This window comes from Magnolia sinica, chromosome 5, assembly GCF_029962835.1.
Source record: "Magnolia sinica isolate HGM2019 chromosome 5, MsV1, whole genome shotgun sequence".
Taxonomy (NCBI): Eukaryota; Viridiplantae; Streptophyta; class Magnoliopsida; order Magnoliales; family Magnoliaceae; genus Magnolia; species Magnolia sinica.
This window is the reverse complement of record NC_080577.1, coordinates 11,134,080-11,159,495: the sequence shown is the minus strand read 5'-3', so window position 1 is coordinate 11,159,495 and position 25,416 is coordinate 11,134,080. Positions and strand designations below refer to the sequence as shown.

The 25,416-nt window shown below is 40.7% G+C and overlaps 1 protein-coding gene across 4 annotated transcripts; it reads left to right on the top strand.

Moving 5' to 3' along the window:
- The first annotated feature begins 1,455 nt into the window (after window positions 1–1,455).
- Window positions 1,456–21,224, top strand: LOC131245432 (uncharacterized). 4 transcript variants are annotated; one of them, XM_058244901.1, is made up of 4 exons: window positions 1,456–1,796; window positions 18,764–18,886; window positions 20,603–20,722; window positions 20,814–21,224. In XM_058244901.1, the coding sequence occupies exons 2-4, from the start codon at window positions 18,838–18,840 to the stop codon at window positions 20,876–20,878; spliced, it is 234 nt and encodes a 77-aa protein (XP_058100884.1). In that variant the 5' UTR covers window positions 1,456–1,796; window positions 18,764–18,837; the 3' UTR covers window positions 20,879–21,224. The 4 variants fall into 4 exon arrangements, with proteins under 4 accessions (XP_058100884.1, XP_058100882.1, XP_058100881.1 ...); XM_058244899.1 differs by having other exon boundaries at window positions 1,458–1,775; XM_058244898.1 differs by lacking the exon at window positions 1,456–1,796 and adding an exon at window positions 1,839–2,104.
- The last annotated feature ends 4,192 nt before the right edge of the window (window positions 21,225–25,416 follow it).

Here is a 25,416-nt window from a genome sequence, read left to right as displayed (position 1 = left end):
GCCACCGTGATGTAGGTGTTGTTTTTCATAGCTAATTTTAGGCATCTAAAAAATTGAAGCACTTCCTAAGTTCAAGTGGACCGCACCACAGAAATCGTTTGCTGGATGATGGTAAAACATAAATATAAGCCTGATCTAAAACATACGCGGCACTCAATAAGCTTTCAACGGTAGGCATTTATTTCCCGCTGTTTTCTGTGGTGTGGTCCACTTGAGCTTTGGATCCGCATCATTTTTTATCTCATGCCCTTAAATAGGCTGGAAAAACGGATGAACCGCATGGATAAAACGCATACGTCACGGTGGGCTCCACAGAGCATCGTGCTACGGGGATATCCCTCTAGTGGGTGCCGCACCACATTGCCTATTGAGTAAACTCTGTGGGGCCCACCGTGATTTATATATTTTATCCACTCCGTCCATATAGTTTACCAATAATTTTAGGGTTGAAAATCATATCCAAAGCTCAAGTGTACCACACCACATGAAAAATTGTGAATTGAATGTCTACCGTTGAAAAATTCCTAGGGGCATGAAAGTTTTGGATCAAGCTTTTATTGGTGTTTTTACTTCATTTATGTCTGTGTGATCTTATAAACAGAACAAATAAACGTAACCGTGGGCCCTAGGAAGGTTTCAACGATAGAAATCATTATTTCTACTTTTTTCATGTGGTGTGGGGTTAATTTAGCTTTGGATATGCTTCAATTTTGGATTCAACAACTAAAATGAGCTGTAAAAACGGATGGACGGCGTGGATAAACCAAAAATTCAAGGTCGGCCCAACAGAGTTCACTCGGAACGAAAAAGCATTGTTACTGAGTACGCAATCCGATCTCTTAAAGTCCTTGCGTATTGTGTTACAATACGTCAGTATGTATTACAGCAAACTGTGCCCTCACCAAAAGTTTCTGTAGCTCGAAGCTGTGTGGAGCCCACCACAATGTCATTGTATGATCCACTCCGCCCATCAGTTTCTACATCTCTAGATATTGCATTAATCCAAAAATGACTTAGATTCAATACTCAATTGTATCACACCAAATGAAATAGTGGGGATTGAACATCCACCACTGAAACCTGTGGGGCACAGAAGTTTTAGATAATTCTAGTATTTTATTATTTTATTTTATTTCAGTTCATCCCAGTGGGAATAAACTTACGAAAGTTTGGATGGTATCAAAACATCACGGTGGGCCGGGAAAGGTTTCTACGATGGGAGATTTCATTCCAACTGTTTCCTATCGTGTGGCCCATTTGAGTTTTTTATCTGCATAAATTTAATCCTCATATCCAAAAATTATCATGAGAAAATGATGTACGGAGTGGATTTCACATTAAGATTTCTGTGGACCCCACATAGCTTCCGCGTACAGGAACTTCCTGTTGTCGCGGGGCACAGACAATTCGCATGTTTCTTCTACGGAGAGAGAAGTGGAGTTGAATTGCGACTCTCTGTCTCTACACGTCTCTGTAAAAATCTAACAACCGACCGAGTCTGTCAGCTGTTGCTGAGCCTTCAGCTCTCTCTCTCTCTCTCTCTCTCTCCAAATATTTACATACACCATCAGCAACAGCCCCTCCACAGTCCCCATTTTTTGCAATTTCCACCCCCAAAACCTCATCCGTCTTTCCTTCCCAACCCCACCAAAAAATCATCAACCAATGGACAGGATCTGATTTCTTTAATCCTGTTTTCTTCTTTTTAACTTTTTGCTATTTATTAACAAAGATAACGATGGGCTGCGCCGGATCGTCGCGGAGCAAAGGAGAAGGTTAGGCATTTCCAATTCTAGGTCTTTTCTCGAAAATCAGCGCTGTTATTTTCACTTCCTTGATATCCATTTTGCTTATTTTACTGTAATTATCTTTCCTTTCCTTTGTTTTTCAATTGAATTTGGGAATTAGGCATCTGATGAATCTTTGGTATTAACGACATCCGTAATGGTAATACGGCGCATGTATGCATGCATTGAAATCGAAGGTTTTCCTGTCTGCGGTATTTATTTTGGGAGATGTTATACAATGCTCGGGCTGAGAGTTCATACCGATGTTTTAAAAGCCGCAATGGAGATCCAACCGGTGGAGTTGCCGGTTTGGTTCGGTAAGGCTACTGGATTGTACGGGTTTTCGCTGTGGCATCATTTAATGATATCTATTTTTTTTTAATAGAAACAAATGGTTTGGTTCAATTTCCGATCCATGGTACAGTTCTGGTTGAATGTGGTCAATCTGGACAGTTGGGTCTGGTTTTTAGAACATTGGATTGGACAGTATTTTTCGGGCTTTCATTTGTGCTAGTGGGGTTGGAGCCCATGGTTCATTGATCAACCATTGATGTAATGGGGCCTCATTGTGGATGGTTTGTGCAATGAAAATCTTCCAGATTGGAAATTCCTAATCCTTCAACAGGTGGCCCACCAAATAGATGGTTATGAAAGATAATGCAGCAATGGGTTGCATTCATGATTCAACCAAGAGAAGACCAAAGAGGCTATAGCCAGGGTCTTCCAATCTGGAAGTCTTGGTGTACTTTTCATCAGTAGGAGCTATTATTTCAATGATTTGGATCACTGACAGAATTGTGGGCCTCCTTGCAAACTAACAACCCAAACGTAGTGTATAAACTCTCAGCTCGAATCATTGTATAATGCATCTTGTTTTGGACCTCTTATGTTGTAATGCTCATGGGTCTCAATAATAGAGAATCTTGGTATTCTATGCATGTTGAGTGACGCATTTTTTTTTCTTTTTCAAGAGGAAATTTCTGAAGGCCACTCACCAGTTTTTCTTGTGTAAGTGAGATCCGGCTGGGTCATAGATGTCATTAACATTGTCTCATTCTTGCCTTTCAAAAAAAAAAAAAACATTGTCTCAGTCTCACCTGGTATCGACCCCCACCCGACTATTCGTTGACGCCTTACTCTGAGGAAGTAAACTAGGGTCTTGGAGTGCTGGGCAAACCATGAAGCACAAAGCATCCACATGTGAAAGATCACGCTGGAGTCTTTGGTTGCAAAAAATGAAAAATAATAATTAAAAAAATAAAAAATAAAAATCAGGGAACCCAGCGATACAACATTACCAACACGACTCACATGCCAACACAGCCAAGTGTCATATATAGCAATCCAAGTGAGGCAGGAACGGAGGAAAGGAGAACATAAATAGGAAGATAATTGATCAATTAACCTACAAGGCTACAACCCATTTTACAAGCATTTCCCCTTGAAATACCCTATACATTAAGGGAAAAAGATTTTTTTTTTTTTTAAATATATATATTTTAATCATAAAGCATAAATAATGGCTTGAAAATACCAAATATCTTTAAGGACAAAAGTGGAAATAAAAATTAGAAGGCATAAATGGGTCATACCATATGACAGGTCATAGACTAACTTAACATTTGACCCATTTTTACAGGTATTTTGCCCTAAAAAATGGCTAGTATTTTTAAGGGCAAAAGTGGAAATAGACATTCAGAAGGCATAAAAAGATGGGGGTCCTATTATCTCAAAAAAAGAAAAAAGAAAAAAGAAAAAAAGACGGGTCCTATTATCTTAACATTAGTAGGTTATCCAATTTCAAATAGGGAAAAATTTATATGATGATGCGAAAGAAGAAGGTAGGCAAACATGTAAAAAGTAAAAAAGTTCAGTTAATGAATTAACCGAGAGTCCATATTTTGTATACGTGCATGAGGACCACGTGATGACTGATGATTAGACCTGCCTATTTTCAGGCCATGGGACATTTTGGGATCCACTAGATGAATGTCCCACATCTTCCTTGTACCTATGTTGTTGACTTATCATGGACTTGTCTTTACATTTTTTGGTTGGCTTGTCCACATAATCCTTGTTTACTTAGATCCATTTTATGTGTTTGTTAGTTTGGTTTTGTACTTTTTTTCACAGGTTGATAAAAGGTAAATTTTTGTGCCTTACCTTTTGTGTTTTCTACCTTTCAAAAAACCAAAAAAAAAAAAAAATGACAAATGAAAAGCCTTTTGTGTTTTCTCTTTTTTTTTTTCTTTCATTTAATTAATTTTTCAAAAACGAATTAAGGGCGGGAGGGACCTCCTTGGCTAACTTACAATGGATGAACAAATAATCAACTGATTCCTCTTCCATCAAAGAAAAAACTCACTCAAGAAAGCAATGTTCTTTTTACGCAAGTTATACATGATGAAAATCTTGTTAGCCTTGGCCATCTAAGTCCATCCCAGTAAAAGCTTCCAGCCTCAAAAGAATGAGGATTCCCAACACTTATGACCATAGGGGGATGACATCGCAGAGTAGGGTCTTACCCAGTATCATAAAACAAATGAACATGGCCCCTTCACATCTAGATAAAGGAGTTGAGGGTAGGAAAAGAGGTGGTGAGAGTTGCCTCTCCAATACAAACCTCCTCCCAAAATTGCACTTTATTACCACTTCCAACAAGGTACCAAAGACCCTCATGAAGCTGCCCACCGCACAAGAAATATCCATTTCCAAAGAATTTAAAACTTCCTCCTACTTGCAATGCTGATAGTTCCACACTGCCAAAAGTTCTCCTCTAGAAGCTACGCCAGGGAACTGCTCGTTCTTTGAAATGCTCTGCTTTCTTTTAATAACTTGTTGCCATAATGTGTTTGGTTCCTCCCTAAGCACCCCCACCATTTGCTAACCAGCACCAAATTTCTTTCTCGAATCCTACACACTTCGAGTCTCCCTTCCTTTTTAGAATTTTGAACATCTCTACATGGTCAAATGAAATTTATGGCTTTTCCCTTCACGCTCCCACGAGGAATTCCTTTGGAGATGCTGGATCTTATAAAAGCCACTGCCACCGCCACCTGCATCTTAAATAGGAGAAAATACTGTAGGAATGTAAATGTTGTAGCAGATGAATTAGTGAGAAGGGTTTCTAGTCTCCAAAATCTTGTATTTTGTAGCCTCACTTTGTCATAGTTTTTTTTTTGGCCTTCTCTTTTTAATCTCCTAATTGGCATGAATTCTTAAATCTCCTATGTCCCTTTGACTTTCAGAATGAGGGTGACGAAGGTAGAATTAAGACTCCGATTTAGTCTTTATCTGTCATGAAATTCCTTAATGAACCCTAAAATATGTCTTCATTAATGACCTTCCAACAACCTTGAAAGTTCGATGGAGAAACTGTTTGACCCAGGGCTTTGTCTTTCTCCATCTCCCAAATTGTCTTACCCACCTTCATAACCTCTTTCACACCATCTTTGTTGAAGTCTCTTTCTAGCCAAATTGATTAAAATTTTCAAAAGCCTTCTAGAATCTAGACCGTTGAGCTTGGGCTATCTAAAATCTTCTCTCGGAGATAGCTTTTCACTTGAGCCTACAACCTGCTCCACTATTTTGTTTGGATCTTCAACTAAAACCCCCTAATGGATTTTTATTTTCTTTTTGGATGGTAAAAACTCCGCTTTAAGCCAAGTGGCTATATTTTTGCCCCTATATCATCCCTTCCCTTCTTAAGATTAATTGATCCTCATACCTTAGGTTCTCCATCCCGCCTCTCTTCCCCATTGCAACTAGCCATTTTGGAAAGAATTTTAAATTTCCCTAACTCCATTCCCCTAAACCCCTTAAGATTGCCCATAATCATTTGAAGTTTCTTCACCTACTTGAAACTAGCCCAACCTTCCATAGTAAAACCATTCTAAAAACTGGACAGTGAAAGGACATCAGGATCTCCAGTGCCAATTTCGAGATCAAATGGAATGGTACTTGGTGTCTCCAACACAATCAGGACATGGTCCAAAGCTGAACATGGGAAGATGGGCTGTAGAAACCCTCGAAATGATTCTCCAAATCCACCAAAATTAGAAAGTGATCATGTTTGCACATGACAAATCTGTATGATTTTTTGACCAAGTAAACTTTTAGTATTTAGAGGAATATTGACGTGTTTATTTGAGTCAATAAAATCAATAGAGCTTCACATGGTAGCATTCACTGTATGACCACCAACTTTTCATGGGAGAAATGGGTGAGATTCCCTTTGACTTGCAATGGGAAATCCTACCTTCTCTTGATTGCATTCGCTTCCGCCCAAAAATTGTTTATTTTTCTTAGATCGTTTGAAACATAAACAGAAGGGTGCTTTTTTTTAGGGTTAGTCCGTGGAACTGTTTGGATCAACAAAGGATGAGAGATGACCATTAAGGGTCCTTTTGGTCACAAATGGAAGGAAATCCATGATAATGATAACAACTTTATGTTGTGTGTTAGTTACTGCCACCTTCAAGAGATTCTTAACTTGTCTTGCCTTTGAGACATTTGATTGTGTTGGCACTGAAAGGTAGTGTGGAAGAGTGAAAATGTATTTGAGAGCTGTTGGGCCATAACATATAATTTTTTGTAATTGCCAAATCGATTGTGAGTGTCTTCTAGATGTTTGTAACAAAATCTCGAGAAGAGTTCCTATATGAATAAAAATTGAATGCATGAGCATTGGAGTTTCATGTGAGGAAAGGCATTGTAGTCACTTTTGAGAAAGATTTGATAATTTTACAATGATTAATGGCAAATTTTGTTTATGACAAGTGCCGTGTTGAGCAAATGTAGCCATACCGATGTTTTCTCAGTAAATTGATGGTTACATTATTTGAGTGAGATAAAGCTGAAAGAAATAGCAATATATTCATGTAAGATTGATCATAAAGGATGAAAGGAAATTTCCAGAATGATCCTCTTGATGTCTTTTCTCTACTCTCTAAGACTTCCCCTAAAAATTGTCTTTCCTTTCTGATGCCGACGAAATTATGATTTTAAATTGGACTAGAGTAGCCTTCATGGGCAATGTGCCTCTTGCCCCTTTTGAAGTGTCACATGGCAGTAGGTTAACTTTCCTTAACTTGATTGATTGAAATAGGTAATACGTATTCTTTTAGAGGAGAATGCACAACCTTCTTTTCAATTTGACTTCCCTTGTATGGGAAACAATATGCTAAAATTAAGGGAGAAAAAGATATGGGGATATCAAGCATACCGGAAAAGTAGTAGAGGATTGTGGAGCGTGCTAGGGATTTCTAGTCAAGTGGCTTTCAGTCGAGAAGCCAGAAAAGCAGTAGAGGACATGTTTCAAGATAGTGGCATTGATCAGTTAACGAAGGGTCGAGGAGGCGAGAGTAAGGCAGATCAACAACTCGTTGAGTCGAGGTCAGGGAAAAATCTACATATTGCCATCCGATCAAACACGACACCCACATGATGATAAGGAGGTAGGGGAAGGATGGACGGAGGTTCGCAAACATAAATATTTTTAAAAAACGATGGTTTTTGGCGTCAGGAGAGGATTTCTGTAGGACTTCCATCATTGTTATTTTGGAAACCTCCCACGTGAATGGGATGAATGGCATCTGAAAGGGCATTTTGCAACTGTGGAATGGCACGAGAGGTGATCATCCCAAAGAAGAAGGACACCATGGAAGCTAGTGATTTTACTTTCGTTCTCATGGCCATGGAGGAGGAGCTTAAATGAGGCAAAATAAAAATACTCCACTTACGACAAAGAATTTTATGCGGTATTGCAATCCCTGAGACATTGGCGACACTACCTCCTACTGCAAGAATTCGTTTTGTTTTCTGACCATGAGGCTTTGAGATATTTGCATTCTCAGAAGAAACTCAACCCAAGGCATGCCAAGTGGGAAGCGTTTCTTCAGGAATATTCGTTTGTTTTGAAACACAAGGCCGGAGTTGAAAACAAACCAGCGGATGCCCTTAGTAGGAGAGTGGCGTTGCTCAACTCCTTGAGTGTAGAGGTAGTCGGATTTGAGCAACTGAAAGATGAATACCCCACATGTCCTGATTTTGGGGGTACTTACGCGTCGCTCTCTAGTGACCAGCATATTATGGGTGAATATGTTCTTAAAGATGGCTTTCTTTTCAAGGGAGACAGACTTTGTATTCCCCGTATATCCCTTCGTGAATTCCTCATCTGGGAGCTTCATTCAGGAGGGATAGCTGGCCATTTTGGTCGTGATAAGACCATTGCCCTCGTGGAAGATCGTTTCTATTGGCTAAGCCTCAAGCGAGACGTAGCCAAAGTTTTAGGGCAGTGTCGAACATGTCAGCTGGCAAAGCAAAGAAAGCAAAATACTGGGCTGTACACGCCATTGCCAGTGCCACATGCTCCGTGGCAAGACATTAGTATGGACTTCGTACTCGGGCTTCCCAAGACTATAAAAAAGCACGACTTTGTTTTTGTCGTTGTGGACCGTTTTTCTAAAATGGTGCATTTCCTCCCATGTTCGAAGACGTCAGATGCGTCTCATGTTGATCGTCTCTTTTTTGATGGTGTGGTGCGTCTCCATGGGTTACCTAAAACCATAGTGTCTGATCGTGATGTTCGATTTACTAGCTATTTTTAAAAGACACTGTGGCACATTATGAGAACTCGTTTGCAATTTTCTACTGCTTACCACCCACAAACAGATGGTCAAACTGAAGTGGTAAACCGTAGCCTTGGAAATCTTCTACGTTGTCTAGTGGGTGAACATGTTAAGACTTGGGACCTAATTTTACCAACTGCTGAACTTGCTTATAATGGGTCAGTTAATAGATCTACAGGGTTAAGTCCTTTTGAAATTGTAAGTGGTTATAAACCTAGAATGCCCATAGATCTCTTATCTATGTCTGTTACCCAAAGGTCTTCTGAGTCAGCCGATGCATTCGCACGCCATATTCATGATTTGCATACACATATTAGACAGCGGTTAAATAAGAGCAATGATGATTATAAAGTTTCAGCTAATTCTCATCGTAGAGTGCAAGAATTTCAAGAAGGAGACTGTAATGGTGCGAATAAGGCCAGAGCGATTCTCTCAAGGATCTGCAAAGAAATTACAAGCGCGTAGTGCTGGACCATTCAAGATATTACAAAAGGTTGGGTCCAACGCGTATCGGGTTGACCTTCCACCTGAAATGAGCATTAATCCAACTTTTAATGTGGAAGATCTAGTCCGTGCTCATACTCCCATTATTGATACATCGTCCCTTTCATGGCCTTTTTCTGAGTTTGCTACCCAACCCCTTCCACCCCCTCCTCCACCCATTACCCATAAAGAAGCAATTGAGGAAATCTTGGATGACGAGATAGTATCCACGAGAGATGGGAGTTTCCAAAGGTATCTTGTCAAGTGAAAGAACAAACCATTGTCTGAATCTATGTGGCTGTCGGGCGACGCATTGCAGGGTATTGATCCAGATCTACTCGAGCGCTACAAAAGTTTCAACTCGTCAGAGTCGAGTTTTTCTCACCCGAGGGGAATTGATGCGGACACAAGTGCATTCAAGGTGTACCAACGAAGAAAGAGCCAACCACAAGTGCCGTCTTTGTGGATAGGCGACTATTGAGGAGCTGAAGACCTTGCACATGTGATTGGACATATAGAAGACCCCACTTAGGGAAGACACATGTGAAGGAAGATTGAAGAAAGAAGACCGAGCGCCCAAACTTTCCCGTACTTATGTTATTTGCACATTTTTGACTTAGGGGTCTTTTAGTAATTTTATGTCTTTATTTGCTTATTCTAGGGGTATTTTAGTAATTTTATGTCTTTATTTGCTTATTTAAGTGGGCTAAAGCCCTAAACTCGAATTTCAACTATTGATTAATGAAAAGCAAACCCTTTGGTTGCCTCCTTCCTCTCTTCTCTCTAATGGTGCTTCTTCTCTTCCCTTGATCTTCTTTTTCTAATTTCTTCTTGTGCCCCTCCAACTTCTTCAAGGTAATAATTTTCTTCCTTCTATTTTCTAGTTTTGGCTAATCCTTCTTCGATCAAAATCTTGAGAACCGATCTAAACCCTAAACCCCCAAATTCTCAAATCCCTAATCCGAGAAACTTCTTGGTTCTTCGGACTAGTGATCTTCATTGATCGATTGGGTGTGACCATGCAAGATCGGGAGGTCTCATCCCTCGCCGGATCCAACCTAAGTAGTAATTGAATTCCATAATCTATGGTTGTAGTGATGGCCCGCTCCATTGTATGTTTCCTTTATGATTTTCTCAGTTATGATGATTACTGTTAGAATTTTAGATCATTTATTCCTTTTATTTCCGCTGTTTAATTATGTCCATGAGCATGCATCATAATTAGGGCTGTCCTGCGTCAGTACTCTTGTAATTATATCTCTTGTCACAACACGAGTGACAATTTGCTTTAGTGATTACACGTATGGGGTGAGTCTCTCGGTTTGCTTGACGCTTATTAGGGTCGACGACTCTCAGAAGGCAATTGAGGAACATTCTTGGGTATCTCTAAAGAGCAACGTCAATCAACCTCTTTGGCCGATGGTCCCTCAACAATCTGAAAATTTCAACCATAGCATTTGGCACTATGATACACCGGTGTTGTTGGATATTGATGCGACCGTGATTGCTACAGTTGGTCAGGATGAGTTAGCTTCCAATGACTATATCTAGGGAGCAAAAATAGTAGTCATTCCACCTCTCCAGGTTGCGATCACCCACCCTTTGCTTACGGCGAAGAAGATAATGGCTCCAATGATTGACTAAGGACCGGTGATGGTAGTACAGGCTGGTAACATCTCAGTCTCTAGAGGTATGAGATGGGTTAGAGATGCATGGGTCGCATGATTGGGCTGACTTTTGGGGTATGTCAAGAGGACTGTGGAACTGTTCCAATTGATGGACAGAAGAAGCATCAAGAAATAGGCAACATTAGCACAGCATTTGGCTTCTAAATTTATGAGGGTCTCTAGGAGCTTAAAAGGCTGAAATGCTCAATTAATTACAATCAGCATGCAATATCTGATGGGAGGGCAGGAACAAGCGACAAGGTGTCCCAATGAAGATCCTATGTTGGAATGTTAGGGCACTATGTTGTCCTTAGAAACAAGCCCAAGTTCGTGACTTCTGCAGGCGGGCTAAAATTCAGGTCGTTGCAGTACAAGAGACAACATTATGTTCTTTGAATCAGAAGTTAGTATCTGAAACGTGGTTGGGTTAGTAAAAGGAATGGGTTTGGTAGGATGATGAGGGGTTGGTGGGCAGCTTGCTAACCATTTGGGACTCTGCTAACTAGACCAAATATGACTGGTGGCGTGGCGAATTTTCAGTCTTGGTTCTACCAGGGGACATGGCGATTAGTGTCCAATGGGCTTTCACAAATATATATGGACGAAATTCTCCTAAGCTGTGAAGCTTACTATGGGCTGAGTTGGATGTGGCTGTCAGTAAGTGGCAAGTGTTGTTGTGCGTAGGTGAAGACATTAACAAAGTCAGGTTCCCCTGTGAAAATCTATAGGGGGTTGTGTTTCTCGAAGCATGGGTGACTTCTCCACATGGATTTAGAAAATTGAGTTCATCAACCTCCCAATGGGCAATGTCAAATACACATTGTCCAATGGGCAAATTGAACCCATTCAATCTAAGCTAGACCGGTTCCTTATATTGACGGCTTGGATTGAAAAGTTCTCCTTTTCACACCAGTGAGGCCTTCCAAAAATTATCTCAGACCATCGCCCGATTCTTCTTGAGGTTGTGGAGGAAGATTGGGGCCCTGGATCCTTTAGATTTAAACTAGCATGGTTGGAAGTGGATTGTTTTCAAGAATCGGTGAAACTGTGGTTGGACTCTTTCTTGGTGCAAGGCCATCCGGACTTTGTTCTATTTAAAAAACTATGCCTTTTAAAAGGAAAGCTTTGATGTGGAAAACGGAGGTCCACGGGAAAAGAGAAGAAGAAAGGAGGTATCACTATCTGACATATAAGCACTGGATATTAAAGAGGAGGGGGTGGTTCTATGGATGAGGAGTTAGCTAGAAGGGAGGCCTTCCTTATAGAATACAAATGTTGCTTAAGGGAAGATGAAATAAAATGGAGGCATAGGGCGAGGGCCATCTGGCTAAAGGATGTGGACAATAGTACCAAGTTTTTTCATGGGATTGCTAGTGCAAGGGCAAGAGTTAACAAAATCCATAGTGTGGTGGTGGATGGTGTCAGGGTAAAAGAGAAGCATAAGGTGGGAGAGGTCATAGTTGAATTTTATAAGAAGCAATTATTAGGGGAGGGGGTGGCAAGTCCTACTCTAAACAACCTTTCATTCCGATCTCCTTTAGAGGACATGCCACACCTCGAAGGCTAGGTAATTGAGGAAGAAATCAAGGGGCAATTTGTTGGGTTCGAATGGCTTTCCTTTATCATTTTTCCAAGTGTTCTAGGAAACAATGAAATCAGATGTTATAGCTTTCATTTAGGAGTTTTTTTAAAGTGACAGTGATGCAGGACGTAAAAATTAAATATGATATGCAAGATTTCAGGCTTTAGATCATACTAATTTTAAAACAATCACAAAAATTTCACATCCCACATAAAGTCAAGCATTCAACAAGGGGAATCTACGAGGGTCCAAGCCTACACATGTTAGTGCTGAATCAATTAAAAATTATAGACTAAACAATGCTCAAAGGAGAGTAGATTCATCCACACATATAAAGGATTATTTCCCAATCCAAGGGATTCACATGTTTCAAATCGGAAAAGCCTAGGGTTTGCAAAAGTGGAATAGAACTTGAGATTTAAGATTATCTAGGGTTAGGGAAATAAGATGAGAGAGGAGTGAAATAGAGGAGAGAGACAAACTCGAGGTGATCCACACGTGTGGACAGCGACTGGGTCTAGACGCATGTGCGTGGGATCTTGGCCGCACATGTGTGTGGCCCACGAATCTGAAATCGGCCAACTTGGGTCTGGTCGGCCAGGGGAGGTCCACCTTCATGCCAAGTTTCGGGCCGATCGGATGTCCGGTTTAGTGCACGGTGCTACGCCAAAGTTTCAGCCCTCCTACAGGGCTTAATTCTGCAAATCTGCTGTAGAGGAAGGATTAGCTGCAAAAAGAGATGGATTTGGAGATGGGATGGCTGTGGGAGAAGATGCATATTGAGGGTAGGAGGTGGGGACGATTTGAGATGGATATGGCTTCACACCATGGTAGTTAGCCCATCGAAGAAGGGAGGGTTTCGCACCCAGTTAGATTTTCACAACTAAGATAATTAGAGAAGCAGGAAAACGCAGAATTTTATTAATAATCTTCAATGAAAAAAACCTACAAGGGGTTGCCTATTTATAAAAAAACCCTATACCCCAAAAGCTGCGTCATATGCGCACTTATTACTTAGAGACGAAGTAACAAAAATAATAACGAATCAATGCAATCTAAATTGTTCATGATGTTCCTAATACCAATAATAAGCAAAACTCAAAATCCTAGATCATCTAGAGTAGTGGGCCACGATCATGAGATCCAATGGTGGTATCCACATGATGATCGGGTCCAATCCAAGGAACCAAAATACAATCCTCTAACTAGGAGGCCCTCCATGGTGTCGTCATCGATCCAAATCAATGATGGGGCCCTCCTACTCCTTGCTTACGTGCGTACGGGGGCGTGCGTGTGCGTGAGATGTCCCCATTAGATAGACTAGTAGAGGAATTTGGTGCTTATTTTATAGCATTAATTCCCAAGGTGGGTGCCGATAGTTTGAAAGATTTTAGGCCAATTAGCTTGATTGGGGCCCCTTATGAGATACTATTAAAAATGTTATCGTCTAGGCTCAAGCAAGTTCTTAGGAAGATTATCTTGAAGTTTCAAGGTGCTTTTGTAGAGGGTAGAAAAATATTAGATAGTGCCTTAATAGCTCATGAGTGTTTGGATACATGATTCAAGGAAGGGAGCGGTGGTCTAGTATGCAAACTTGACTTGGAAAAGGCATACAACCATGTGGATTGGAAGTTCCTGGACTATGCTTGGGTGACTTGGATTTGAAGACAAATGGCGTGTTAGTTCAGCCAGGTTCTTGATTCTTTTGAATTACTCACTGAAAGACTTCCTTAAATCTTCGAGAATCTTAAGACAAGGTGAGCCATTGTCACCACTCCTCTTCGTGGTGGTGATGGAGGAAGCTTTAGGTAGATTGTTGGAGAGGTTCTTTGCAGTGGAGGTGATAAGTGGGTTCAGGGTTTGATAACGGTTATCTTCAAATCTTGCACCTATAGTTTGCCGACGATACACTGTTGATGTGTGATGCGAATGAGTCCTTTGTTTATAACTTGCGGAAGATTATTTGTTGCTTCAAAGCAATATTGGGTTTGAAGGTTAATCCGTTGAGATGTTGGATATCGACGTCCCCATGGAGACGGTTGAAAGGACAGCAATAGTGGCCGGGTGCAAGCTGGGCTCCTTTCCTTCCACATGCTTGGGTCCCCCGCTTTGCATTGGAAAACCTCCGAAACATTTGTGGGATCAATTAATTGGAAGATTCGAGAAGAAGCTATCCTTTTGGAAGTGTAGACACTTGTCCCTTTGTCCCTAGGTGGAAGGCTAATATTGATTAACGCGGCTTTATCAAACTTGTCTCTTTACGTCTTTTCCCTTTTCAAATGGCCCATGGCCGTTATAAAAAAAAAAAAAAAAAAGTTGGAAAAGCTCAGAAGGGATTTTTTTATATATGGAAAGGTGCTAAGGTAAAGAGGAAATTTCATTTGATAAAATGGAATGATGTATGTCGCCCCGGGGGGTGGGCGGTCTAATGAGATGGAGTGGTGGCCAAAAAGGTCAACTCTATATAAGGCCACAAGGTTGTGGAAGGCTATAGTTGAGTTTGGGGCTTCAGGGAATTTATCCTTTTCCGTGGGTGACGGGCAGCTTGTTAAATTCTGTGAAGACATTTGATTGGGGAGCCAGCCTCTGAAGGGTTATTCCAGCGTTGGTTGGGGAATAACCTTTTAGAGGCAAAATGCCATCTTGTAGAATGGGTAGCCTCCATTCCAACGTTGAAGGACTGCCCTATTGATAGTATACTGTGAAATGGCCTGTAACTTCTATAGTCTGTTCTTCCATTGCATGGGTCTTAACCTCTGGGTGTTGGCTGTTTTCGCTTTCTTTTCTTCTATTTTTTGTATAGTTATTGTGCAGTTTCTTTTTGTTTTTTGTTGGCATTTTTTTGGCCTTGCTATTAAATAAATATCATAACCTTTCAAAAAAAAAAAAAAGAAAGAAGGGAGAAAAAAAAGAAGCCAGAGAACTCATGGTTCTTAAGGCTTTGTCTAAATGTGCGGATTGTAAACTCTACTGGAATTTTAATTTTGTGGAATTTTTTTTAGAAGGAGAATTCCAAGAAAGCTTTTTGGGGGTGAAGATGACAAGAAAAAAGTTTCATGGATTTGTAATTATGGTGTTTGGGTTACAACTCCCAAATTCCATGCAATTTATGGTAAAGACGAATCCATAAAAGTATGCTTCACATGTGCTTTTGTGTAAGAACCATGCGATGGATGGTGTTAGCCTCAACTCCAACATGCCTTGTTGTGAAGTCATCCTGGTACAATCATCAAGTGGGCCAGCCATGCACATCAAATGCGGACTCATTGGTCAATTTTTTACAGCCATACATTTGTTTCATACACCTTTTGCCCAACTGATGACTGGACCAGGCTGATTTTTGAGCCATCGAACATACATGGCGCTTCCCACCAGATGATAGCTCCAATCATGCACATGCATGTGACATTGCCACATGCAGTGGAGAAGTATACAATAGTCCTCCAGGAAACCATAACATTTCTTGAAAGAATATATTTTAATTTTATTCTTCACAAGATATGCAAAAATGGGCTCTTACGTAAAGGTAACAATGTCACTCACACCATAAACAGGATGTTGAATGGAGGGGAGAGGAGTTTCCCTTTGATCACTAGTGGAAAGAGGAAGAGGATAAGAGTCATACTCTCCCTGACTCGCAAGAGGATCACAGAAGGATCGGCCTGCAGCTGAGGAAAAAGAAATATCCTCAAAAAAGGTTACATCAGCAGAGACATATTTCTTGCGAGTCAATGGGTCAAAACATTTATACCATTTCTGACTCCGAGTATACCTTAGAAAAACACATTTAATTGCCATGCGGCTAAGTTTATCGTTACTTCCATCCAAAATTTGAACAAAGCATGTGCAACCAAAAACTTTAGTTGGTAGAGAAAATGGATTATCCTGAGGATACAATATAGTAAATGAAGAGTTGTAAGACAGAATACATGAGGGTCTACGATTAATAAGAAAAGTAGCAATTAGTAGAGCATCACCCCAAAAATGTTTAGGTAGGTGCATACCAAGCATAAGGGTTCGAGTAACTTTAAGAAGATGACGATTCTTTGGTTTCTTTGCTCAAGATGGACCGAAATCTTCCTCCCAAGTTACTCATGGAGGATTTTTTGCTTAAGATCCATGTTTGAGAGGGTTTTAACCTCAAATGGACGTGCGGCTAGGCCATTTTCACTGGCCTGGGCCGTTTTTGACCGAGTTTTGTGTTATTTCGGATGATTGCTATTTGTTTGATGTTTATCTCTTATTACCTTGAAGGATTAAGTAAGATATAGTTGTTTGAATCAATCACTCTCCTATGGCTGACAAAGGGCCCTCATCTCTTGGCATGGGGTCTCTTGAATCCAACCCCTCGCAGATTACCTGCACTAAGTTGAATGGTGACAACTATCTTCAATGGGCACAATCTGTGAAAGTGTTTTTAAGAGCCCGTAAGAAGTTGTCTTATATTTTGGATGATCTCCAAGCCCTACAGATGTTACCTACAAGTCTTAGACAAAGGAGAATGATCAAGTTATTGCATGGCTGTTGAATAGTATGGATTCCTCGATTAGCCACTCAATGATGTTTTTATACTCGGCTAAAGTCATTTGGGATACGCTTCATGATATTTCTCGAAACCTCAGAATTTTTCATAGGTATTCCAGCTTATTCAAGAAATTGGTGGGTTCCAACAAAACTTAAGATCATTAAAAGATTACTATTCGACGCTTCAGGGTATGTGGGATGAGTTGGACCTGTATCAACCTCTTCCTTCCAAATATAAAGATGATCATGAACATGCCCATAAGCAGCGGGATGATACTCGTATCATGCAGTTCCTAACTAGGTTGAATTCCGATTATCTTCATGTTCGAGATTAGGTTGTTATGCAGGATCCTCTTCCCCCATTGACGACAGTCTATAACATGTGTCAACGCGCTACTTTCTCTACTCTTCCTCATTCATTTGTGCCACAAGAGCGTTCGACACATCTTGTTTGCGATCAGTCTTCTCTTGGCCTTTGGACACCATCCTTGAGTTTAGGGCACATTTCTGGTTTTGGTGGTTGTGATAGAGGCCGCGAGGGAGATCGCAGTCGTGGCGGTTGTAGTCTTCGTGGTCGTGGTGGACATGGACGAGGACGTGATGGTTCCCGCATTTGTTCGCATTATGGTGGAACTAATCACAATGCTGATTATTGCTAATAGATCCATGGTCGTCGTATGTATACCACTACTTCCGTTGCATCCACAATTGCTCCTGAGACATAGTTTTCCACCCCGCAGCTGAGCAGTCTACTTCAGGGGAATCTCTCATCATTTCTTAGGCTGCATATGATGCCCTCATGCGGCTTCACGCTCGTGATATTCCTGAGCCTTCTCACGCAACTTCAGCCCAGTCAGGTACTGCTCTTCTTGCGTCATCCTCTCCTACCTCCTGGGTCATAAGACTATGGAGCTTCCTCCCATATGACTAGTAAGTCTCAATTCTTTTCATCTTGTTCTCCTTCTCCCCACACTCAATATGTTACAGTCGCAGATGGAACCCAAACTCCCATCTCTAGGATTGGTTTCATCCCTCTTTCTTCTTCCTCATCTCTGATACCATGTCAAACAACCATTTACTCTAAAAGCTTAAGCTGTCAGAGTGTGGTGTATCAATGTAAATCAAGGGACGTTATCACTCCAATAGTAATTGTATGGTTGATCCCATAAAACTATTTAATTATATCATTTCTCAGATGGTGCTGGAATTACATTGGAAAGCATCAGTGAAAATCAAGAGTGCCTTTGATTGGCCACATGCAACAGTCCCACTACAAACAACCAGAATGTTTGTTATGACAATTGCACGATGCTGATCAAAGCTCATCTCTTGAGGTATTGTATGATGCTCCCCCCTAGAGTTTGGACAATACTCTCGAGTTCTCATTTTGTAAAAGCGGCTCATGGTTCAACGATCCCAAACATTGACACAATGGGCCAGTTTGGATGGCTGTTCACAGAAAATCGGCAAATGGTGGGATTTCAATTTATCAGTGGTCTCTCCAATTTGCCAGGATTTCAATATATCAGTGGTCTCTGCAATCCCTTTGAGGCATTCCCTCATATAGATTGTAGGCCTCATGACTATACAGCTTCTTCATCATGGCCACATCCAATGCTCTCCCTGTTATCATCCGTGACACATCCTCCCCACCCCAACCTCAACGTTGTCAGTTGCAACCCACAGGGAGAAGGTTGCCTTCCTGAAATTCCAAAGAGAGAGGAGAGGGGGTGGGGGGACTTTGGGAGAGAAGAGGGTGTTGGGAGGGACGGAGAAAGAGAAGAAATCCATGTTGCTGTTGTTTTGTGCCACATTTGTGTTCAGGAAATTATTGGGCTCACATCCAAAGGTGTGCATGGAACCCACATAACATCTACAATCGAGCCAGTGGAAGGCACACTGGCTTTGTTGCATGTTGAACTCTAGTGTTAGAGTTTGGAAGCTTGAATGCAAACGAGATTGATATTTTGACACATTTATCTTTTTGCTGTTTATGTCCTATGGATGTATGAATATTTTAACAAATCTGTTATTGTTTCCTCTCTCTCTCTCTCTCTCTCTCTCTCTCTCTCTCTCTCTCTAAATTCTCAGAGACTACTAAAAAGCTTCGAAAGCCAAAGGCTTGGAAGCATACTCAACCAATAACTAGAACTGAGCTTAGACGGATGCGTGATGAGTTCTGGGACACGGCTCCTCACTATGGTGGTCAGAAAGGTACTCTTTCCTTTGTGTGCACATAACACTGTTATTTTTCTATTTTATAATAATCATCATTAGCAGTATTGATGTCATACATTCATGTATTTCACTGTTAAAAAAAATGAAAGATTTGTGTTAATTGAGATCAAAACCTCTGTTATTGTATTAACATTTTTTAGATAAGAGTTTAGGAATCACAGGCAAAAAAGATCAGGTGCAAGCGCAAAACCCATTCCTCGAATATGATAGTATGAACTGCATGGCAAATATAAAGGCACTGTTTTCATTTTTCTTATTCATTTATTTATTTATTTTTTGATTGGCAATAAAGGTTAGGTCTTCTGTAGTGGAAAATGGAACACTTGTATCGTGCATATTGCTCAGAGCCAAAAGCCCACTATTCATGGGCCTAGAGTGAGGCATTACTGAATCGGTGCAGTGTGTTACATATTGAAGTGCAATTGCATGTGATTTTTTCTTCTCCCAATGCCTATGGCCAAAAAAAAAAAGAACGAAAAAAAGAGGAGGTTTCACACTAGCCTTGCTCATGCTCATATCATTCAAGTTCATAGGTTGCTTGAGGTGAAATCTAGCATTATATTCATGCTTTCTTCTGTCAGTTGTGTCTGCAGACTTTGCATTCTCTACTGTTCCCTTGTTTTTTTCCAAGTGGTATGAATTATCTAAACTTTCAGAAACAAGAGAGTTTTTTGTGTAGTTTGTGAATTTTTACGGTGTTTTGGAAGATAAAAGGTACAAGAAACATCAAGCTGATTGTTTATTAGGAATGAAATTGATTTTTTTTTTTTGCAAGATAGTTTTGGAAGATAGATGGTACAAGAAACATCAAGCTGATTTTCATTCCTGAAACATCAAGCCTAACCTATAGGGATGTGGATTTCCAATTCCAACCATTGCTCTTGTTGGCTTGAAGCCAATGACTTAGGTGCACCCTATGAGTCTTGATATTTGCTATCAAGTGTCTTTTGTTCATAATACACATACCAGTTAGATGATACCACCCATGTCACCTGGTCACAAGCTGATGTTTAACAATCAAAATTAGTTAGTTGGTTTGTCTTCTTCTTCGTCTTCTTCAACTATGTACTATCAAAGGAAAAAGGGTTCTTTTTGTAGAAACCTTTGCCCTCTTTTATTTATTTATTTATTTTTTCCCTTTTTCATCTGAGTCTGAAGAAACAGTGATGGCATAGAAAAGTCCGATGCTGAGACAGACATACTTGTCAAATTAAATGTTTAACCTGAAGGACGTTATGTTAGAGAGGCTATTTCTCTCACAGATATCATTGTGAATGAAGGTGTTTCCTACCTTTTCTTTGATATAATATAAGAGGAAGATCGAATGATTTCAAAATAAATAAATAAATAAAAATACAGACATTTACTGGTTCAATGCAAAAATTGTTATGGATTAAATTATAAGGCCGTTTTTGGTAGATGAACTCATTTCCAAGATCTCTAATAGATAATTACTGTTAAATAAAATGAGATGAACTCATTTTTAGGTGTCTCCAAGCAGGGAGATTTTTTTATTTTATTTTATTTTTCGAATTAGGTTATACTGATTCGTAAGCCTGTCAAACTTGGTAGCTAAGGGGGGCAAATGCTCACACATGAAAACTGCCCATCTCAAGTTTTGAAAGGATTTAGCTAGAAAATCAAAAAGAAATGCAGCAGGTTAAGTCTTAACCCTTTTGTGATGTATCTCAGAGATTTGGGATGCACTTCGAGCTGCGGCTGAAGCAGATTTGAACCTTGGACAAGCAATAGTGGACAGTGCGGGTGTCATTGTTACAAGTGCTGACATGACAACATGCTATGATGAAAGAGGTAAATCCATGCAGGCCATGCTTCTGTTTTATTCCTCCATGTCATCCAATCTTGTTATGAACATCTCTTTAACAAAACCTTTTGGGTGCAGGTGCAAAATATGAACTACCAAAATACGTTCTGAGTGAACCCACCAATTTGATTCGAGATAGTTGACCAAGATGAGAAGAATCCAAGCCTTCAATAAAAAAGACACGAATGTAAATCATGTAAATCACTTTCTTCTCCTTTCACATCTATACTGAAGTTAAGAGTTTCTGTTGCTTCATACTTTCTTCATCTGAATTCCTTTGTTTCACCAAAGGCACTAGTAGAACAAGGAAAAGAAAAGAAAAGGAAAAAAAAAAAGAAAAAACAGCATTCCTCTGCTTTTCTCAGCATTCAGTTTTGCTGCTTTCAAGGGATGGCAGCGCTCGCTAATGAACTTTGCTTGTTTTGTTTTTGTTTTTTTAAATGTTTTACCCTTCCTCGGAAGCAGATTTATGATTTTTGATGTTTGCAATGAATTGCACAATTACATTACTTGAAAGCGTGCCATGAAATGTGAGTTTGCTACCGTGCAGTGTGCATCAGAAAAAGGTCGGAGCCCTGCATGGGGGCTAGATTAGTATGCACCACAAAAATTGGTTGGGCCCGGGCTCGATGCAGCCCGACCGGAAACTTGATCAAACTACATTTGTTGGTTCTCACAAGGTGAATGCATGGGCCACTAATGAATAAAGAAATAGACCACAAAATAATAATAAAAACCAATGGTCTTTTTGCATTTTTGTAGCACGGGGCACATAAATACACATGAAATTGGGACCGGACCAAGCCTGCCCTGAAAATCGATTGGTTCCTTGCTTGCTAGGACCAAGCTTGGTCCACAACCTGGCTGATAAGCTTGACTGCGGTCCAAAGACAGCAGCGAAAACTTGATGACACGAACCGTCCACAGAATATGATGACAAAACTGGGAAAAGAAGGCCTTTGCTAGCAAGGATCTCGCCTAGGAGGAAGGCCGAATTTGTGATGATCTAGACCGTTTATCTAGATGGACCCACCAGTGTCCATAGGAGGGATAAAGAAAACCTCATTCATCAAGTATCTCATCATCCTTACAGTGTCTTAGAAACAAAGGTCTAGAAAAGCAGTTTCTTGCTCACCTGAAGCATTGACTATGATAAGCCCTGAGATTCCCTCCTTGTAGACCATGTAATGTACGAGGAACTTTTAGATGAGTGGTCTGGATCATCACTTGGTGGGGCAGAAAGCAAAGCCCTTTCTAGAAATGGCGACGCATGAACTTGAGTGCACTCGATTTACAGGTGGAACGAGGAACATGAATGAGACATGGTATATTTTTCTTCCCTATTCCTTTTCATTCTATTAGAGCGGACCACCCGATTATCATTCCAATCTAGTTCTTTAGACAGTACCTGACGCCTGCACAATCTAAAAATGACACAGATCCAAAAATTAAGTGGACCATCCTGTAAAAAGCAGTGGGGGATTGAACGTCTACCATTGAAACCCTATCGGGAGTTAATAGAAATTTTGGATCAATATGATATTTTGTTTTCCTCTTCATTTACGTTTTTTTCTTTGACCTTATGAACACATTAGATGTAAAATAAACATTATGGTGGCCCTACGAATGTTTTAACTGTGAGAATTATTGTCCCCGTTATTTGTGTCGTGGTACAATTGATCTCCTTTGAACCGTTAGTACTACTCAGAGCTTGAGGAGCGTCAGCTCGGCCCACGACATGTAGAGGTGTACACGAACCAAGCTAGCTCAGTTGACTCGACTCGGAAAAGCTCGGTTCGAAGCTGAGTTCGAGCTGATTGTTTGAGCTCGAAAATGAGTTCCAACTGGCCCCAGCCTGACTCGACTCGGATCAAACCAGTTCGGTGACTTGGTTACTTTGACATTGATGTTGCTCACCAAGTGTTTGATGAAATAACTCAAAGAAGTGTACCTGGTGGCAAGGAAGGTATGTATATGAAATCAATACCCTTTTTTTTTAATTTTTATGTTGCTTAGAAGGTGTTTGATAAAATACCTGTGAAACCATTGTTGTTGTCTCAAATACAATGAGATTTTGAAAGTGCAGTCCAGGTGTTTGTGAAAATGCTTCAATGGCGAGCTGGGCTCGATCTTGGCTTGAACTCGGCTCGAACTGGCCCGAGCTGTTGGCTGAACTGAGCCGAGCTGGCCAGTCAGGCTCGAGGACCGAGCCAAGCCGAGTTTGAGCTGAGGTCAGCTAGTGACTGGACCAAGTCGAGCTGAGGCCAGCTCAACTCGGTTCAACTCGATGTATGCCCCCAACGACACGTATCCACACCAGCTAGGTTGGTAGTGTGTGGTACACCTGCCCATCTGCTTCCCTGCACCCATGTTCCCTGTCAGATCTTTTTATGGCAATCCTTGTGGTAGTTTCTCTAGGTGGTTCCATATGTGCAAATGATGGGACGTAGAGCTTTGATTAGGACATGTGCTGCTTTAATTGGGCCATGTGCTGCTTCAGATATGACGCCTGCAGATCATAATTGAAACGGACACGGATTGGGTACTGCTCTTGCCTGTTTGAGCCTGTATATGCACGGCAGGGCCCAGGATTTGAATGGGATCCTTATTCATGCCTCAGTGGTAGACACAAGTTTCAACACTGTGGTATGAGTGCATGAGTGTGCGTGTAAAAAATAAAAACAAAAAATTTAAAAAAAATGTAAAAAGAAAACAAGAAAAAGGGAGGGGTCTACACCATAGTGTATGTGTTTTATCCCTATTGTTTATCCATTTTCTCAACTGATTTTATTGCACAAGCCCAAATCTCAAGTGAAGCACACCATAGGAAACAGTGGTAATTGAACGCCTGTCATTAAAAATTTCTTAGGGCCCATTATTTGGCATCTAACCTGTTGATTTGGTCACATAGACCTAGATGAAGAGAAACACATGCCCCCAAATGTTTTTCAACATCGGGCATTCAATCTACACTATTTCCTATGGTATGGTTCACTTGAGAATTCAATGAGGTCACGCGCTGTTATCAGAGTTGGACTTGATTTATTATGTAGACCTAATAAATTTCAAAGCTCGTCCTTAAATACATACATAATGGTGGGGCCCACAGCTTTTCCATCACCACAATAGTGGCATTGGTGTTGTGGGCTACACTGCATTTCAAAGCTCACTGATGGAATGAGGAATGTGTAAAGGGAGGCTCTTTAAACGGTTAGGATTGCAGCATTTCACCACTTTTCACAGCCATCGTTGCGGGGTCCTGTTTTGTAGCGGTGCTCACTTTGACCTCTTTTTTAGGTAGTCATTTTCAAGGCATGACAGCTGCACTTTGCTTAACCTGCTTGATCAAATAGCCCTCTTCACTTGGCATATGCACTCTCCTGCTCTTTTCCATTTTGGTGTTAGCTTTAATATCCTATTGTTAAGAACCTAACTAATACATATACCAAAAGCCCTAACATCCATTGAATGCATAAAGCTAGGCTCTTGAAACAACTGGGATCATAACACTGAGTCATGTTTGGAAGTATTCGAGTTGATTTTAATAGCCGTCTGTCATCCCATCAAAAATTTCAAGTACTCAAACTTATGTACATTTGAAATTTATTAGGTCTACATATTAAATCTTCCAGCTCTGATAATAGCGCGTGACCTCATTAAATTCTCTCACCTCATGTCGCTGTAGAGTTCATGTTGGAAATTATACGGATTAATGTATTTCTGTATAATGTAGAAACCGAAAATTGCAAAATAATCAGAAATCAGGACAGGCTGAAGCACGTCTGAAACGCTGTCTTTAAAGCGTTATTTGCCCCTACTCAAGTGAATTGAGTATGCTGATAGGTTACAGGCAAACAGCTTCTAGGATACGACGAGCCTGGAGTGGGTCTGCGTTCAGCAAACACGAAGGCCCACCAAATAGAACTCAATTACACACTTTCTGGCAGTATTACAGTATAAAAGAAAAAATTCCAAGAGAAGAAGAAAAAAAGAGAAAAAGTAGTTTCGACTTCTGTACAGGTCAGTTCAAATCTTTAGCCACTGGTTCAGTTGAACCGTCCTAAACCACACCGCTGGTCTGTTCTTCAAGCTAAGGTTTAAGCCTTGCTACGTTGCTGGAAACACTAGAATATATGAGTGGAGAGAGGCTGGTTGTCTTAGTTCGTATGAATTTGCTGGAGTGAGTTGAGATAGATTGGAAACCCATCCAGGTCCTCCTTTTATAGGCTATGGTGGCTAGGGAGTTATGGTCCAGAGACTTAAATTCCATTAAGTCATTTCTGGCTGTTGGAAAACTAGCCGTTTTATGGCCGTTTTCTGACTGTTGTGCATGGGCCATTAAGTTGCTGCATGCTGACTGTTGTGAGACAAGAACTAGCCGTTTTCTAGCTGTTGGGCTAGCAATGCAGCAGTTACAGCTGGACCCTGCACTAATGGCTCAGCTGTTACAGTTTCTGCTGCAACAGCTCTTTTTCAGTCCCTCTATTTATACTGAGCGATTTCTCTCTCAGTCCTTTAGTCTCTCTGCTAACCAGTCACCCGTCATAGCCACTTAGTCGCACCGCGACTCGCACACGTCTCGCTCCGGTTCGCTCAAGGTCGCGAAGGAGCAACCCTCTGCGACACGATGCGGACGTCCGAAGTGCAAAGTGCGTCACTAGCGCCTCTACAGCCACACTGC

Bases quoted from the DNA above. Each gene is read 5' to 3' on its own strand.
- LOC131245432 (XM_058244898.1), top strand. From the start codon at position 1,945: ATGGTAATACGGCGCATGTATGCATGCATTGAAATCGAAGGTTTTCCT. The intron at 2,105-18,763 runs GTAAGGCTACTG...CTAAATTCTCAG, and splicing joins GGAGTTGCCGGTTTGGTTCG to AGACTACTAAAAAGCTTCGA. The intron at 18,887-20,602 runs GTACTCTTTCCT...GATGTATCTCAG, and splicing joins TCACTATGGTGGTCAGAAAG to AGATTTGGGATGCACTTCGA.